Source organism: Cryptomeria japonica, chromosome 10 (genome assembly GCF_030272615.1).
Source record: "Cryptomeria japonica chromosome 10, Sugi_1.0, whole genome shotgun sequence".
In the NCBI taxonomy this organism is placed as follows: domain Eukaryota; kingdom Viridiplantae; phylum Streptophyta; class Pinopsida; order Cupressales; family Cupressaceae; genus Cryptomeria; species Cryptomeria japonica.
In genome coordinates, this window is record NC_081414.1 from 3,139,861 (window position 1) to 3,159,763 (window position 19,903).

Below are 19,903 nucleotides of genomic sequence, written 5' to 3' on the forward strand. Positions count from 1 at the left end.
AATCGGTCGCAAATTGATAAGAGATTGATAAATTGATGATTGAGTGTGCGACATAGAAGTAATGTTAATAGAATGCGAAAACCCTAAAATAAGGTCACACAGACATGTTAAAGTATGACACCGCAAGCGTTGACCATTTTTAGATGCCTACAAATTCCTTTTTGATGATTTAATGGCAAATTGATTTATTAATTAAATATGCTAGGATATTTAATTAAATAAATAGGATAACTGATTAAAATGATTTACTTGGAATGATTAATTAATTAAATAACTATCTAATTAATTCAAGATGATTTATTTGCCATGTGACATTGATGATTTAAGAATTAATTGATTATGTGCTCAAGATTGATTTTAATTTGCCTTTGGTTAGGACCTTGGTAATATTGTCGAGATTAGGGGCTCATGGTTTAGGTGACCATTTTTAGGGTATTACAAAATATATTTAGAACTTGACTTTGATTTTCAATTTGATTTTCACAATCATGCACATGTATTTGAAATTATGAGAAATTAGAAGAATTAGAATTAGAATTAGAATTTGGAGAATTAATGAAATTAGACAAATTAATTAAAATTAGAATTTGGGGATTTGGAATTTGAATTTGAAGAATAAATTAGTTAATTAAATAATTTAAAGAAACTATTTAATTATTTAGAAATTGAATTTAATTAAATAATAAAGATTATTTGAATTAAAGGATTAAAAATTAGAATTAGTTAAATAATTAATATTTAGAAGAGGGTTAATTATTAATTGAATAGAGATAGAAATTGAAAATGAATTTATTTAAATAATAAAGATTATTTAAATTGAGGGATTAAAATCACAATTAATTAAATAATAAATATTTAATTAACATTAGAAAATGGTTTAAATGATTAAATGATGATAGAATTGAATTTGGAATAATTAATAAGATGGAAAAGAAATATGAATTTAGAAGAATAAGATTAATTAACTCAATTAAATAATTAAAGAAAAACTTAATCAATTTGACGAATAATTAGTACATGATCAATGAGACATTTTTAGGTGTCTACAATGGGTATGCAAGTTTCATCATTACATTTTGTCTACACTTTGAAGGGAATGTGAATCCTAAATGAACATGTATGTTAAAACATATGGGAACTCCCAAATATGCATGTAAAGTAAATTTTTAAACACAACAAACTTAAAAAACTAATCTGAAATTAACGGAAGGCTTAGCTAGGTTTTTTGTTTGTTTATATGTCATACTTGGTTCCTCGTTACCCTTTGTTTATATTGCTAGGTATATCAAGAGAAGTCTACATTTATTGTAAGTTTCTTAGTTTCCCTCAACTCCAAGCAATTTTTCATTTTTAAATGGGTGTTTTCCAAAATGACCTAGCATTTGATACTTGTTGTGTTGGCTTGGATGCATAGAAAAATGGCTCTATATCTCCCTTGCAAATTCATTATAAAAGTGGCTCATGAGGTGACTCTATTTCTCTTGATGTTTTTCTTATTAAAAGTTTAAATATGCATGCACATGTTTTGGAAACTACACCTTTGTTGGCTATTTTTTAATATAATTTGTTTTATAAACATGCTAAACATTTAGACCAACTCTACTTAGGCCCCTCACATGATCCACATGGATGTTGGAAAATATATAGGTTCAATACCGAAGATACGAAGTTCAATCTCTATCCAATAAACCAATCAAAGGGTGATATACAAAGATTGGACTACTACAACATGAAAATATTAAACTTAAATACAAATGTAAAAACTAAGTTTCCTTAATATGGAAAACATATTCAGAGAACCCACTTCTTAATGATACCAAAAAATCAACCTACACACATGCTTAAAAATCCTATCTTATGTAAATTTATAACAACAATAAATAAAGAATATCATCATCATAAGATAGAATCAATGAGGCACAAATAAGCAAAATAAGAACATCACATAACACAAGATTTACATGGAGAAACCCTTGAGGGAAAAAACTCCACTAAGAAAAGAGGTCAAGTATGCATTATCAACAATCAATTTGATTACAATTCATTCATTTCCATTCTCCTCTTTGCCTCCAACATAGCATCACCTATGTACTTGTGAACAACCTCCTTGTGGATCCCATCTATCCTTGTTCATACAGATTAAACTCTACATTCAACTATTCTTTATTGGATATATTCTACGTATGAGAATACGTGCATGAGTATATGAGAATATGTGTACGAGATTAAAATTTTCTCGTACGTGTATGAGTATATGAGATTAAAATTTTCTCGTACGTGTACACGAATATGAGAATACGTGTACAAGAATACAAGAATACGTGTACGAGTATACAAGAATACAAGTACAAGGAAAATATTATGAGAATATTCTTTTAGAGTTAGGGTTAATTTCAGCTGACTTTGTATGTTGGCCTAATATTGCATGTTATAAGCGGCTAGAATGTAAAAAGACATGGTAATGGTGTTGTACTGTTTTACTGGATAATAAGAAAAAGATTAGATGACTGTGTTCTATGGATGTAGCCCATCTTGGGTGAACCATGTTAAATCTGTGTTATTTTTGTTGTGTATTTTTCTTCATCTTTGTGTACTTGAATCTACATATAATTGTTAATTTGTATTTTCTCTAGATCTGCCAAAACCCTAAAAATTGGTATCAGAGCCGTGCATTTCTATAAATTGGCATGGACTTTCAGATTTGAGTGGGAGAAATGGAAGAAACCAAATTCAAGGTCAAGAATTTCAACAACCAGAATTATCAGTTATGGAAAATGCAGATCGAGGATAATTTGTATCAAAAGGATCTGTGGCGGTCATTAGAAGGAAAGACAAAGAAAGCGACCGCGATGCAAGATGAAGATTGGGATATTCTGGACCAAAAGGCACTAGGAACCATTTGGTTGTGCATTGTGCCATCTGTAGCATTCAATATATCAAAAGCAACAATAATTGTAGAACTAATGGAGGCACTGGCTAAATTGTATGGGAAACCCTCAGCTTCAAATAAGGTATTTCTTATGAAGAGTTTATTTAATATGAAAATGAGTGAAGGAGGATTTTAAGAAGATCATTTAAATGAATTTAATACAGTTACTCGCCAATTGACTTTTGTAAACATTAACTTTGATGAAGAGGTTAGGGCTCTCTTAATTTTATGTTCTTTGCCAGAAAGCTAGAATAGCTTGGTTATGGTTGTAAGTAATTTTGTCTCTGGTACAAACACTTTGAAATTTGATGATGTTGTTGGTGTTATCCTAAGTGAGTAAATGCGACGGAAAAGCATAGGTGACACTTCAGTATCATTAGGTACTATTTTGAATGTAGAGAACAAGGGAAGATCAAAGGAAAGAGGAAAATTCCCTGGGTGTGAGAAGTCATGAGGGAGGTCAAAGAAAGTACACTCTCAATCTAGAGGAAGAAAGGATAGTTGGTACTATAGAAAGCCAAGACATTTAAAGAAAGATTGTTGGTCTTGAAAAAAAAACAAGGAGACGAAAATGAAGATGAAAGTAAGGAAGCCAATGTTGCAAGTAATACTTTACAAGATGCTTTAATTTTGTAGACAATGTTAATGATTCTTGGGTTATAGATTCAGGAGCTTCATTTCATGCCACAACCCATAGAAAATATTTTCTAGACTATGTTCAAGGTGATTTTGGGTAGGTATATTTGGGTGATGACGAGCCTTGTTAGATTGTTGGAAAAGGAAAGATAAAAATCAAGTTGCAGAATGGAAATGACTGGTTGTTGCAAGAGGTAAGGCGTGTTCCTAATTTAAGAAGAACTTTAATTTCTACAGGACAACTGGGCAGTGAAGGTTGCATAGTTACCTTTACAGACAATGTCTGTAAGGTCACTAAAGGTGAATTAGTAGTAGCTAAAGGTGCAAAGGTAGGCACATCGTATTTGTGTACTGGTAATAGTTATTATACCTTAGTTGTTACAGATAAAGTTTCTATAGGGACAACTATAATAGATCTTGCAAGGACAAATATAAAATTATGGCACCATAGACTTGGGCACATGAGTGAGAAAGGGATGAAAATCCTTCACTCAAAAAATCTATTGCTAAGACTAAAGGAGATCGATTTAGAGTTTTATAAAATTGTGTTTATGGTAAACGGAAAAGAATCTGATTTCTCAAGGTTGGGAAAGAGAAGAAGAGTGAGAAATTAGAGCTTGTGCATTCAGATGTATGGGGACCGACTGAGGTGTCATCTCTTGGTGGCTCTTGTTATTATGTTATTTTTATAGATGATGCAACCAGGAAAAAATGGGTGTATTTCCTCAAGAAGAAATAAGATGTTTTTGAAACATTTAAGAAATGTAAAGCTTTGGTTGAGAATGAGACAGGAAAGAGGTTGAAGTGTGTTATATTTGATAAAGGAGGAGAGTATTGTAGCAAAGTATTTGAAGGTTATTGTTCTTTCAATGGAATCCAAATTCAAAAGACGATTCCAAGAACTCCACAAGAAAATGGTGTGTCTGAGAGAATGAATAGGACCATCATGGAGTGTGCAAGGAGCATGAGATTCCATGTTGGATTAGCCCTACATTTTTTGGTAGATGTTGTACATACTGTTATTTATTTGATAAATAGAGGACCTTCAAATCCTTTGGATGGTGGCATTCTAGAGGAGGCATGCATTGGTAAAAAGACAAATGATTATTTTCTGAAAACATTTGGTTGTGAAGCTTTTGTCCATGTTGATAAAGATAACAAAACCAAGCTTGATGCTAAATCTAAAAAATGCACCTTCATTGGATATGGAATGGAAGACTTTGGTTATCAGCTATGGGACTTTGAAAATCAAAAAATAAATAGAAGTAGAGATACAATATTCAATGAGAAGGTCATGTATAAAGAACAAATACAACAAAAGAAGCATGAACATGTCAAAAAAAAAATGTGGTGTTGGATGAGAATACTGAAAATAGTCATTGGTACCTGATGTTCAACAACAACAAAATATCCCACAAACTCTTGCAAGTGTTAAAAATTCTACGAGGTTAAGTAGACCTCCTAAAATATTTTCTCCTTCTTTGTATTCTATTTTTTTAACTAACTTTGGTGAACCAAAAGGATATGAAGAAGAAATGCAGGTGGATGCCAAACAACAGTGGGAGCTAGGCATGAAAGAGGAGATGGATTCCTTGATATAGAATCAGACTTGGGACTTATTCCCATTACCTATAGGAAAACAAGCCTTTCCAAATAAATGCATTTATAGGTTGAAGGAGGAGTATGAAGGACAAAAAAGATATAAGACCAGACTCGTGGTAAAAGGTTTTGCATAGAAAACGAGTATATTTTGATGAAATATTTTCTCCAGTTGTAAAAATACTTCAATTAGAACTATTCTAAGTCTTGTGGTTGCAAAAGACTTGCATCTTGAACAACTAGATGTTAAAACTGCTTTTCTCCATGGGGATTTGGAGGAGGAAATCTATTTGCAACAAACAAAAGGATATGAGGTCAAAGGTAAGGAGGAGTTAGTGTGCAGGTTGAAGGAGAGTCTATATGGCCTAAAGCAAGCACCCCGACAAGGGTATTTGAAATTTGATAGTTTCATGGTTGAACAAGGTTACCATAGATGTCATTCCGATCATTGTCTTTATTTTAAGAGATTGGATAATGGAAGTTATATTATCCTAATACTTTATGTTGATGACATGCTTTGTTGGGTCTAACATGCAACATATAAATGAACTTAAACAAAAATTGGCAAGGTCATTTGCTATGAAGGATTTGGGTGCAGCTAAGAAAATCCTTGGTATGAGTATTTCATGGGACGAAAAAAATAGAACATTAACTTTGTCCCAAAGTGAGTATATAAAGAAGGTGTTGAAAAAATTTAACATGCAGAATTCAAAAGCAGTTAGTACACCTTTGGCTAGTAATTTCAAATTGAGTATGGTGATGTGTCCAAAGACACAGGAAGAGGTAAAAAAAATGCCTAACATTCTATATTCATCAATTATTGGCAGTCTGATGTATGTGATGGTATGCACATGACCAAATATTACACATTCAATGGGAGTTGTGAGTAGGTATATGAACAATCTGGGAGTGGAACATTGGAATGTTGTCAAATGGATTCTCAAGTATTTGAGAGGTACTACTACCAAGGCCTTATGTTTCAAAGGATCAAATGCTTCTCTATGAGGATATGTTGACTCTGATCTAGTAGTGATATTAATACTAGAAGGAGTACTATAGGGTATGTTTTTACTGTAGGGGGAATTGTAGTTAGTTGGATTTACAAACTACAAAAGGTTGTTGCATTTTCAACCATCGAAGCTGAGTATGTGGCTTCTACTGAAGCTAGCAAGGAGATGATTTGGTTACAACATTTTCTAGAGGAATTGGGCTAGATGAAGGAGGATGGCCCATTGTATATTGATAGCCAATGTGTCATTCATCTTGAAAATAATTATGCTCTTCATTCGAGGATAAAACTCATTCAGCTCAGGTACCACTTCATACAGTCTATTTTGGAGGATGGCCAGTTACAGCTTGAGAAGATTCACACAAGTGACAATCTTGTAGATATGTTCACAAAGGCAATCAAATGGGAGAAGTTGATTTCCTCATTATCTTCTATTGGACTTCTTGACTAAAAATCATGAATAAAGGAACAACCAATTCCAAGTACTTTATCCAGTGGGAGCTGCAAGTGCAACGCTATCATCTAGGATCAGTCTCCAAGTAGGAGACTGTTGATATGTGTTGATTGATCATGTAAGTATTGTATACAAGCTGGGTGGACATGTTGGCCCGAAGGGCCGAAGTAATGGGGAGCCGAAGGCTCCTCCCAAAATTTTCTCGTACATGTACAAGAATATGAGAATATGTGTACAAGAATGTGAGAATACGTGTATGAGTATATGAGAATACAATTACAAGGAAAATATTACGAGAATATTCTTTTAGGGTTAGGTTTAATTTTAGTCAGCTTTGTATGTTGCTCTAAAATTGCATGTTATAAGCGTCTGGAATGTAAAAAGGCATGGTAATGGTGTTGTATTGTTTTACTAGATAATAGGAAAAAGATTGGACGACTGTGTTCTATGGATGTAGGCCATCTTGGGTGAACCACGTTAAATCTTTGTGTTTTTTTGTTGTTGTGTATTTTCCTTCATATTTGTGTATTCAAATCTGCATATAATTGTTAATTTGTCTTTGCTTTGGATCTGCCAAAACCCTAACAGACTAACTCTACTATAATTTAAAGCTAGAATCTAAGATCTTCACATGACACCAACAAGCATTGTAAAATATCATCCATTTTCTAATCAAAGATTGTCCATGGCTCAATACACATTGCAATAACAACTTAGAGCCAAAATCTTGAAAGAAAGAAGATAGAACATATAATGTATTGCATAAAGATCCCATTGAAATTGATACTAATTTATACATGGCATCATGAGAAAAATCATTACCAAAACTCCACTAAAAGTGAATAGACCTTCTCATGCACCATAAACTACTACTGAGATTCAAATAAATAACTATATCAGGTATTCCCAAATAAATAACTATGTAATAATGGTGATAAAAAACAAGGCCTATTGGAAACGAAATCCTCATTAGACATTTTACAAGATCAACACATATGCAACATCTCAAAGGAGAAATACATAATTAGTGATTCAATCTCAAATAATTGAAAGATTCAACACCATATTAGTATCAAGCATAACACGTGGATTTCCAAGACTCAAACACCAAAGTCAATGCTAGATTGGATTTGTCAAAAAAACTACATAGGAGTAACCATATATCAATAAGAAGCCTCCAAGAAACCATGCAATCTTGTAACTGTCTTCATCTAGAACACCTTGAATATAGTCTTACCATAGATCTACATACCACATATTTTAGGTAACATGTACAACCTACAAAATTATCTCCATAAATATGAAATCCACTCAAATATCCAAACATTCACATCAAACATGTTATTTGAACAATGGAATAAGCTCAACTCTACAAAACCCAACAACTGAAACAAGAGAAACTACAACCCAATAAGAAAAGCAAGTTGTTTAAGAGCATAAAACATATGAAACATAATAGCTCTGCAACTCACAAAGAGGTTAATGCCTTATCTTCTAATGTTTTCATATAAGCATGGGCTAAAACCATGAACCCAAATAATCACTCCAATATTTAGTCCAAATAGCCAGTATTTCTTCATGTAACCAGGATGCCAATACCCATCCAACATGAACACCTTTTCATGGCACATGACCACAAGGCAAAGGAACAAAACCACCAAACAAGAGCTCCAAGATACCAAACCATAACCAACTCCATGAATATTCAAAATCACAAGCTTCCAATGCCCAACATAGATCAAATTGACAACATCTATAGTTTACAATCTCACAAATATACATAACAAATTTAACTCACAAAAATTCATTAGAACCCCATAAGCCTTTCAACAATCTTTAATTTCTTGTAATAGATTCCCACAATCTTGTCAAGCTAATAAATAAAAAATAGAGGAGTACCAAGAACCAATTAACCATCAACTTTCATATTGTGAATTAAATGTGAGGAATTTGCAAACTCCTTCAATAATGATGAATATATAAACAAACTTATAACTAGTTTAAGAGTTTTTGAGTCATAGGAAATTCATGAACCAAATGAGGAGACTCATAAGATAGATGAGGATGACACTATTAATATATAAACAAATGATATCCTAAAAGGCATGATTTCATAGGAGGAATTATTTGACTTGGACATTCAGATTGAAAAACTAGATTTGGTAAAATCAAATGGCAATTTTTTTTTTGAGATCTAAGTGATCCTAAAGAAGTGTTGTTAGATAAAGCATGAATCCAACAACAAAGGATTGGTATTTTTACAACCCTTCAAGAATATAGAGATTCCATGGCCTAGGGTATTGTAGCATCATACATTGTACACTTTTACTAGTGTGCCCAATTTCACACTCTCCTAGCACCTATTTTAGAATTTCCCTTTCCTCTATCCATTATAGTCCACATTTATTGATTTATATTAATATTTAAATTAATATTATGGTTCTTTTCCTCTTTATTAAATTATCACACTCTTATTTTGGCCCTTAATTATTGGTGTGCCCTTTATTATTTTATCCTGATTTCTCCTTAATCTTACCCTAATTTCAACTCTCAGAGCATATTTCACATACCTATGCATTATGGTTTAATCCACCAAGTCAGAATCAACATTAGACCCTCATTATCTCACATCCCTAGAAATTCAAAAAAAGTTTATAGGACCAAGGCAGATCTGTAATACTTGGTCACAAACTTTTTTCCCTAAATTTTGGGAGGATGATTTGGCGGTCTTATTTAATTCAAATCTCGCTCCGTGTGAAAATATATCAATTCTAATTTGACCTAATGGTGGTTTTAATTATGAAATCCCTATATAAGAAATCCCTCTCATTCATTTTCATAATTACATCTTATGCTAACATTATCATCAATTGAAGGGTAATTTGTCTTCCTTAAGAGCTGATCTAATTCAAGGAGAAAAAAACTACATCAAGGCATCTTCATATTATGTTTCAATTATGATTTCATGATGTATTTTATGTGATTTATCATGTTATTGTATCAACACATGAAGGACTTATCCTAAGAACATTGCATCATCTATTGAAGGTATAATCATCTACATTCATGCATTTCAACCTTTCCCTCAAAAGGCAAGCTTTTCCAATTTAGTTCAAGTTCAATTTCCATTTAAATTATGGTTAATTCCAAACCTAAGGTTTGACCTAAGACAAACCCCTATCCGCAACCCCATTTCTTTCCTCTTGTGTGCAGTTACAGGTACCCAGTGGAACTAGGAAGACCAAAACAACACCAAGACCCAAAAACAAAGCACCCAACCAAATTTCATCAGAAAGTGCCTGGACCAGGGTGTTAGGGTGCATCCCTATCCGAACCAAGGCACTGGGTTTCACCCTTGTCCTAGTGTTTTTCACCAAATTTTGAAGACATGTCCCAGATATCTTCAGGTTGCCAATTTCTCGACAATAGATCAAAAGACCAAGGCATTGAGTGCCCTGGTCCTCTTAGATCAACACCAGATTCTAGTCACAAGTGTATAGTCAGATTCCCTATCCATTTTTGTACCTGTTGAAGTTATTGTTTCATTATCAGTTCACATAATCAGGTTTGACATTCAATTTACATATTTTCAATTACATTTTTAACTCAAACAAAAGGGGAATATGACTTCAATCAACACCTAACCCTCTTCCTAATAGAACTGAGGTTGGATCTATTGAGCTCATCCTCCTTTTAGAGTGATGCATGTGAAAGTTAGGTCATTTCCTAGTTTATAAAGAATAACTTGTGAAACCCTAATTTTCCATCCATTAGAGGTATAGAGACTTTAAAGGATTTAATGCATTACTATTACAAATACAATTTCCTTCAAACTAGATTATAACCATTTAGGCAAAGAAAAGGCTACCCAATCCTCTTCTTGATCTTTTACATTTTAGAGAAGTTTAGAAATCAATTTAAGCTAACATTAACTTCTTTTGTAGGAATTCTACATGGGTAGGCAATTTAGTGCATGCAAGGAAGAAGAATGAGTGAATTAAGCAATGTATAGATTTTAGAAATTTAAATATGGCCTTTTACATCTTAGAAATTCAAATAGTGCCTTTATTAGATGAATTATTATAGATATTGAATGATGTATTTGTTGGATGAGTTTTCTTTTTATTATCAAAGAAAAGTGGACCATTACAATAGGCTCAAGATTGCATTCAAGACTAAGTGTGAAACCTTTGTGTATGAAAGTATTCCAATTAGGTTCATTAATGTAGGGAATACCCTTTCAACTTGAAATTGGCATTGCATTTAAATTCTTAATAAGAAAATGTATTACTATTTACATAGACGGCTTGAGGGTGTTTTCCAAAGTTATAACTCACTATGTTCAAGATAGAAGAAAGGTGTTGCAAAGATGCGAGGATTATTCTCAAAATATAGAAAATGCATATTCAAGGTGATAGAAGGAAATAATTTGTCACTGGTTATGAAAAAATACATTTCAATAATCCAAATAGAGCGAGTGTTGTATTGGAAATTATTTAGGTAGAAAGTAAGAAACAACACAACTATTTTTTATGTGAATTAACTTTGTGAGAAAATTCAGCACTAGTTTTGTAGAAATCATAAGGCCATTGATTGCCATGTTAGAATAACGCACAATTATTAAGTGGACACCTAAATCCCAAGTGCTATTTGCAAGTATTAAAAATTATATATGAAAAATATCCTCCATTGGCTAGTCCATAGCCTATTATAGTAAATGTTCTTCATTTATCTATTTGCTTTTGAATGTTTTATTACCAAATTTTTAACCCATAAGAATGAAAAATAATAATAAAAGTTTGTGGCCCTCATGAGCACACTTAAAAAAAGATGGAATTAAGATACTCAACCCAAGATAAGAAAGTAATTGACCTTGTCGAAATTACCAAAAAAAATAAGAATTTCATTATGAGGAGCAAATCCTTAACCATAATTATTGATCTAATAGTGAAAACTAAACTGATTCAAAATGAACTATATGAGAGAAAATGTGAGTGAGTGTCTATAATACAAGAACTCAATTTAGAAATCAAATCCATGAAGTTTGTTTTTTTGACCTTGAATAAATTAAATAACAAATAATTTGTACACCCAAATATATTCTCATTCACTTGTATCAAGACATATTTTACCTAGGATTATTGGTATGCAAATATGTCCATTTTTTTCTAAGTCACCAATGCCTAGAGAAGATATTTGAGTCAAAAGAATGTCAGTTTTACAATAAAAGTATATATTCTATATAATTGAAAGCGTAAAGGATTTTACCTAAGATGTATGAACATGGAAGAAGCTACATTAGTTCTTAATAGTTTTCATGGTAAATTTGTTACTACGCATGTCCTTAGGATGTAATTTTCTCATCAAATTCTTTGAATCGAGTGTTATTGGTGTTATGTTTTCAAGGATCCACATCATCGCATAATGCATTCTCATGTTTCTCAAGTATACATTTATAGATGATGAAGCTTGGCTATGCAAGCGGTTGTTGAAAATAGCCTTTTTTTTGGGATTTATATTTTATTAGTGTAATTACTCTATATCTGTTTGGTCATCATTTTTTTTTTTTTGTTAACCACACATTACTATACAAGATGGCATACAGCATAAGCCATGAAATCAAACACCACAAAAATAGAGATCAATATTTTGGAAGCAAATACCATCACCAAGTTTGGTATGTTGTTCTCCTTAGTATGTGATATTAACTCAACATTTACCTATAAATTTCTTAAATGAGCTTATGATAATAGAACTATTATCGAGTTATGTTGGTGTCCATTTTGTTTAACAATACTACAAGTTTCTACATACTTAGTATTGTTATCCAAATTTGTCATTAAAATTCATATCACAACCCCTAGCAAATGATAATGTTTTTATAATTTAAGATAATTGTTTCATTTTCAAGGAAGTGGTTAAGTGAAGAATCCAAGAGGACGAAAAAAAGAGGTATCAAAAATTGTGAGCCAATGTAGTTCAAAAAGCACCTAAAATATGCAAAAGAGCTAAAAATGGAAGAGCGAAACTTAGTTATTTTCTAGCAAATGATAGATATGATGAAGACTATAAGGCTCCAAGGAGAGCTCTAAAAGAGCCAAATAAAGACGAGAGAAACAAAAATTAGTACAAGTAGATTGTAAACACAAAAAAATAAGAGTTCGTGAAAACATGTAGAGAACAACTAATATATTTAGAGGCAAGAGTCATTTAGAATTATTTTGGTGGGAACTTCATCAAAGTAAAAACTAATAGCTATCCACTAGATATAATATGCAAAGCAATCTTATGAACGCAATTCAAAGGAAGAGGCCCCTCCCATAGCCATTGAAACAACAAAATCATTCACATCAAAAAAGTTAAAGAAAGCATTAAGAAGATAAGCACATGCAAAGCTTGTGATATGGATGGGCTAAGGGCAAAATACTTAAAAGTGGAAATGAAAAGCCTTGGCCCTCATCTTAAGAAAATATTCAACATCGTTCTACATGGGTTTTCAAGAGAGTGGACAACTAATCTAGTAATAACTCACTTCAAGAGCGGAGATGTAAAATATCCTTCCAAGTATTGGACCATCACGATTAGTTTCAATGCTATTTGGAAGCATGGTGAACATATAACCAAGCAAATAGAAAAAAGAGATAAGATGGCAAAAGGGAAAACACATTTCTAGCAAAAACACTCAGAAGTAGATTATGGCATTACTTTGGGGCATATCTTTGAGAAAGTGTTCAATGAAAAAGAAGCAACTTAATAGTTTTTGGGCCTTAAGAAAACTTTTGACATTGATAGTAAAAGTAAGAAGTTATATAGATTTAAGGATCTTGGCATACCAAGGCAATATAGAGTGACCATCCACACACTTTATGAGGAGATTTGAAATAAATTAAACTCAAGTAGGCCTACTTGAAAGCTTTATGAATTGACACTGTATTTAAGCAAGGATGCCTGCTATATTAACAAAGTAGAAGAATTGTTAAATCTATAAGGGGATGTTTTTTTCTTTTGAGGAGAGTATGTTTACAGATTTCTTTTGTATGCTAATAATCTCATTTTGATTGTAAGGCATACTCAAGGAGTACAATAGAACTAAAATACTTTAGAGCATTGTTGCAAGGAAGTGAGTATGCAAGTTAATACTAGCAAGACCAAGATCATAGTCTTTTTTCATTGAGAGGAAAAAAGATCAATTTAACTTTATTTTGAATGGTGTAACCTATAAGAAGTCACAATTTACAACTATCTTGGAATTGACTTCAAAGTGCTATTTGCATTATAAACTAGAGATGAAGAGGCTAGGTTATGAGATGAAAAAACTATTTGTATTCAAATAGGGCTTGGTAATTTTGATGGTGCTTTATGAATGTGAAGTGTGCGCTGGTAATACTTTAGAAATAAAATAGAGACAAGTATAAAGGATTCAAAAATACCTCATCACAAGCAAATTCAAAACAAATTGAAGTATTGAAGTTCCTTATTAGATTCTTCTAGAAAACTACTATAGTCAAGGAGCATTCATAAAGGAGGGGGCTCTACCAACTATCTCAAGCACCTTACTTATCAAGGCAATAATTATGGTTCATTTCATAAGACGTTAAAAAATTAAATAACTAGAGGTAAAGAGATAAACTTGTCATCAAAGAGGTTTTGAAGAATAGAAAAAAGACTTAGAATGAATGAAAACATCAAATGGAGAACAACAACTTTAATGCATGTCCAAATAATAAAAAATAAATAAAACCACTTGTAATGGATGCATTCCACAAATCTATGACGAATAAACATTATAAAGGAAGAGGAAACATTATCTTGATGAATTTAATCCATATAGGAACAAATATCACCGATATTCGAAAACTCAAATGAAGACTAAGATGATCATAACTCAATTGGAGACTAAAATGTTCATAAATTTAAATGAAGGCTAAGGTGTTCATAAACTCAAATGAAGAGTAAGATGATCACAACTCAATTGAAGACTAAGATGTTCATAAACTCAAATGAAGACTAAGATGATCATAACTCAATTGAAAACTAACTTGCAACTTCAATAGACCAAGAAAAGAATGAAAGGATGATGTGCATAATAAACCCTTTGTTTTAGAATGTGAAATTTAAAATGGCATTCAGAATACCTCAACAAATATTTTTTTACTTAATCTATTAATTTAAACTAAAAGAATTAAGTAAAATTGTCATCAAAATAAACAATTTTTTAATTAAATTAAAATAATTAAATAAATTATCCATTAAACTGCATGGAGATTAATCGGAATTAGTTGTACGTGCCACTGCCAACTATCGCTTGCCTTTCGAATAGCCTTATCATAAATTCAAATCCATTTCCAAAATACATATAATAATATAACAAAAACACAGAAACCCCCTGAAAAACAAATTCAGACAGAGCTATAAGGAATACTGAAGAGCGCCTATAATGGCACCCTGCTTTATTCTCGCTTTGAAAGCACCATATATAAGCATTCTATCTATACATCCGTACTAGTACATACGATCTACTGCATAAACTGCAGTTTCTTTAATTGTTTCCGCCGTCCTTTTCAGAAGGATGACCGATTGGCGACCCGGATCCGAAACCAAAACCTGAACCAAAACCCTCGCCGGAACCAGAGCCGAAACCGAAACCAGAGCCAGAGCCAGAGCCAGAGCCAGAGCCGAAACCAGAGCCAAATCCAAAGCCTCCACCGCCTCCTGAAGGGGAACTGCCGGAGCCTGAACCAAAACCCCAGCCGGCACCGGGACTCGAACCCCAACCCCACGAATAGCTCCCCTGAGGCCCTGAACCCTGGCCTGAACCAAAGGAGCCGCCATTTCCTCCTCCCCCGAAGCCTGGGAACATAAACATCTTCCTCTTATCTGCAAGCACTGCAGTGCAACACAGCAGGAGTAGAAATATTTTCATTTGCTGCATTTTCCACATTTCGGGTTATTATTGTAAGCGCAAATACCCGCAGACGCACATTAAAGGGTGAAGATGAATACAAGCACCGCTTGGCTCTCTTTTATTGCATGGGGAACGTGGGAGTCAACAATCAGTACAAATTGCAACCGACCACGCATCAATGACCCGTGAAAATTTAAACCAGAGGAAACGCCGGCGCACCTTTGATGGATCATCACGAATTTAGTGTACCTTTTTCAGAGGTGGGGTAGCAGGCTAACGGTCGGTGCAGCATGGATCCTCTAATTTCATCCACCTTTCTTCTCCTTCATAGTGCGCTATTATACCACTGCCAACTGTTTTTCACTTAATGTTCCACTAACGTCCATATTTACCGAGTTGCTTATATCCAATAGAGAAATTGCAGTTGGTGTGCAATGGATATGTTGAAGGGGTGTGGACAGAAAATTTGAGACATAGAAGGGTAGAGAGGTGGAGGGATAACGAGATAACAATAGAGGTAGAGATGGAAGAAGAAATATGGAGAGATAAAGATAAAGAAGCAAAGATATATAGATATTGATGTATAAGAAGAGGAGAGGGAGAGAGATGGACGAATAGAGAGGGAGACATGTCTAGAGGTAGAGAAGAAGATAACGCAAGAGAGGAAGGTGGAGATAAATAGATAGAGAGATGGAGAGAGGTAGAGGGAGAGATAGATCTATAAGGAGATATAGAGAGGGCGAGAGGAATAGAGATACATTGAGAGATCTACAGACAACTAGAGAGTAGAGATAGAGATATAGAGGGTGAGATAAAGAGAGTGCGAGAGAAATAGAGAGATATAGAGATATATGGCAAGAGAAAGAGAGAAATAGAGATATATTGGAAGGCAAAGGGAGAGAGTGATAGAGATATAGGGATAGATAGGGGGATAGAGAGGAAGATATAAGAAGAGATAAAAAAAAAAGGAGAGAGAGAGAGAGAGAGAGAGAGAGAGAGAGAGCTCAATATATATAAAGAGAAAGGGAGATGAAGAGATATAGATAGAGGGTGATATATAGATATATAAAGGGATAGGGAAATAGATAGAGAGATAAGGAGATATAGAGATAGATAGATAGGAAGATAGCATGGTAGATCAAGATATGGATAGAAAGAGATAGAGAGGGATACGAGATAGATAAAGAGATAGGGAGATATGAATAGAAAGAGATAGAGAGAGGAGTGAGAGGGAGATACAGAGAGAAATGGAGAGATAGAAATATGGAGGAGAGGTGGAGTGAATAAGAGACGTAGCCACACACACACACACACATATCGAGAGAGAGAGAGAGAGAGAGAGAGAGAGAGAGAGAGAGAGAGAGAGAGAGAGAGAGAGAGAGAGAGAATACGAGTAAGAGAGATATGGAGAAAAAGAAAAGAGAGAAAAATTGAAGAGATATAGGAAGAGTGATAAGGAAAGAGGGAGAAAGAGGGTGAGATATAACTTGGGAAAGACAGAGAGGGTGAGAGAGAGATGGATGAAGAGAGGAAGATGGAGAGATAGAAAGATAAAGATATAGGAAGTGATATGTAGAGAGAGATAGAGAGTGATGGATTGAATAAGCGAGAGATAGAGGCAATGAGATATAGATGGAGAGGGAGAGTGAGAGATGGGAAAGTATAGATAGAGGGGGCAAGGATGAGAGATAAAGGTGATAGAGACAAGTAAAATAGAGGGAGGAAGAAAGAGATAGGGAGAGGGAGGGAGAGAGACACATGTAGATACAGGGAGAAACTCTGTGTGTAAGTGTGCGTGAAAGAGATATATAGATAGAGATAGGGATAAACCAACAAGGAGAGTGTGTGTGTGTGTGTGTGTGTGTGTGTGTGTGTGTGTGTGTGAGAGAGAGAGAGAGAGAGAGATGACAAATAGAGAGATATAAAAAGAGGGAACGATAGGGAGAGGTAAGAGATAGATATATAGTGGGAAATATATTGGAGGAAGAGAGATGTACCTAGAAGGAGATAGAAATAGGGGAGAGAATGTTGGAATATACATTCAAACTAAATGTGTGAGAAGTCCTAGTTAGGTGTCAACCATCTTTAATTAAGTGTCAATCAATAATAGTTAGTTGGAAATACTTCCAGTTTGTTGTTAGTTAAACTTTCTATTTTGTAGGAAGACAGATGAGTCTTTTGCTCCTATAAATTTGTAAACTCTTGTAATGAACAATAAGCAGTGATTGAACCGTTTCTTTCTTGTTATCATTTCTAGTTTTAATTTGGTATCAAAGCTTTCATGGGAGGTCCCATTATTGTATTTTGTTTTTTGTATATTCTCCCTTAGATATTGCAATTTGCAATAAGGAACAACAAGAATCAACATGAGGTTGACTACATTCAAGTTTTTGAGGCAACAAGCAAGAAGAGAAGCCACATAATGTCATAATAGTGATAGAGTCCAAGATGATTTGTATCAGTGTTTGTTCTACAAAGGAGAAAGTTGTACCTATGTTGTTGTTGTGTGGACCTTGACTGACCCATGGAAGACTTTGATTGGTTGGAACATGAATTTTCATTATATTTCTTTATCTAAAAGACATAAGAAAGATTGTGAATGGAATTTCTATAAAAGTGTTGCAATTTCCAATTTAATAAACAAGTTATATGCTAGATAGTGTATTTCTGATTTTGGTATTATTGTTATGAAAATAATATTATCGTCTTTCTTTTCTGCAGGTTTGAAGGATGAACATGTATCGATTTCAATGTCATTCCTTTTCTTTTGAATGTTGTATATATAGTAAAGCAATCACGATCAAGTGGCACCTTGATCAGACATGTCCGACCAAGATGTCACTTGGTCGTGACTGTCTACTAATTCATTCGGTGTTTATGATAACTTAATCGGTGCCATTACTAAATGATAACAGATTGATAAACACACCCGACAATGAATCGGTGTCAAGGCAAATGTTAACTGGTTGATATAACCACACCCGAATGAATCGGTGTCAAGGCAAATGTTAACCGATCGATATAACCACACCCGAATGAATCGGTGTCAAAGCAAATGTTAATATTATAATCAGATAAATACATTCAGTTCGGAAAGCATAATTAAAATGGAACAAGAGAGATTGATAGGTTAGGAGAGACGTATCTTGCATAAGCTACTAATGCATTAACATTCCCTCTTAGCTTTGGAAGATAGATAAAGTAACCTGCATCACATTTCTTTTTCCATAATGTCAGTCTCTAAGAATATATATCATCTATACATATGATATGAAGTATCATCAGAACATAATATACAAATATAAAACATCACTCTAAGCATGTGACATAGAGTATCACCTAATCATGTGATATAGAAGATTTATCATTTCATTATGACAAGATATCACCTAAACACGTGATATCAGTATTGCCTAAACACGCAATACTAAGGATAAACATATGAGGATGGTTAGATTCTCATCTTATCCAGGTTGTGATATGTGCACAAACATTTTATACAAATATTTTATCACAACACCATCATGGCACATCCATGACATATCAAAAATCCAATCATGATAACTGGTTTAGAGAATCATAAGATCGTCACCTTATGATGTCTACATACAAGTGTTCATAATCTGAGAGATCATCACCTCTTAGATATGAACACAGGGGGTGAAACCCAGAATGTCCCAACATGACAAAAGAAGTTTACACATTAAACATCTTATTTATGAAGCAGATTACCTTTCTATCATACCTAAACCTTTTTCTGAAGTGATCAACCTTCACTCTGGAAAGTGGTTTGGTAAGAATATTTGCAGTCTAATCTCCTGTGCTAACATATTCCAATTTGATCACATTTTTGTCTACCATGTCTCGCACATAATGGTATGGAATCTCAATATGCTTGGATCTGTCATGAAATACTGGATTTGTAGAAAGCTTTATGCAGCTCTGGTTGTCACAATGGATGACAGTGGGTTTCATAGGTTCACCAAATAGTCCCACAAGCAACTTCCTAAGCCATACTGCTTCTCGAGTAGCCATGGAAGTTGCAATGTACTCAACCTCGATGGAACTCTGAGCTACAGAAGACTGTTTTCTGCTGATCCAAGATATCATGGCTGATCCTAAACTGAAGCAACACCCTGAAGTGCTTTTCCTGTCAGTCACACTCCCAGCCCAATCTGAGTCTGTAAATCCATGTAGGTCTAGATTAACTTTCTCATATTTGAGACCAAGGTTTAGAGTACCTTGTAAGTATCTCATAATGTGTTTCACTGCAATCAAGTGAATTTCCTTAGGCTCGCACATAAACTGACTTAAGGCATTGACAACATAACAGATATCTGGCCTTGTATTCACCAGATACATCAGGGACCC

General features: G+C 33.7%; 1 protein-coding gene across 1 annotated transcript; it reads right to left on the bottom strand.

Annotated features, from left to right (window-relative positions):
- Positions 1-14,932: 14,932 nt before the first annotated feature.
- Positions 14,933-15,795, bottom strand: LOC131069418 (uncharacterized). The gene has a single exon (XM_058004833.2). The coding sequence runs from the start codon at positions 15,457-15,459 to the stop codon at positions 15,130-15,132; it is 330 nt and encodes a 109-aa protein (XP_057860816.1). The 5' UTR covers positions 15,460-15,795; the 3' UTR covers positions 14,933-15,129.
- Between the last annotated feature and the right edge of the window lie 4,108 nt (positions 15,796-19,903).

Excerpts from the sequence above, each read along its gene's own strand:
- LOC131069418 (XM_058004833.2), bottom strand. The coding sequence starts at position 15,459 with ATGGCGGCTCCTTTGGTTCAGGCCAGGGTTCAGGGCCTCAGGGGAGCT.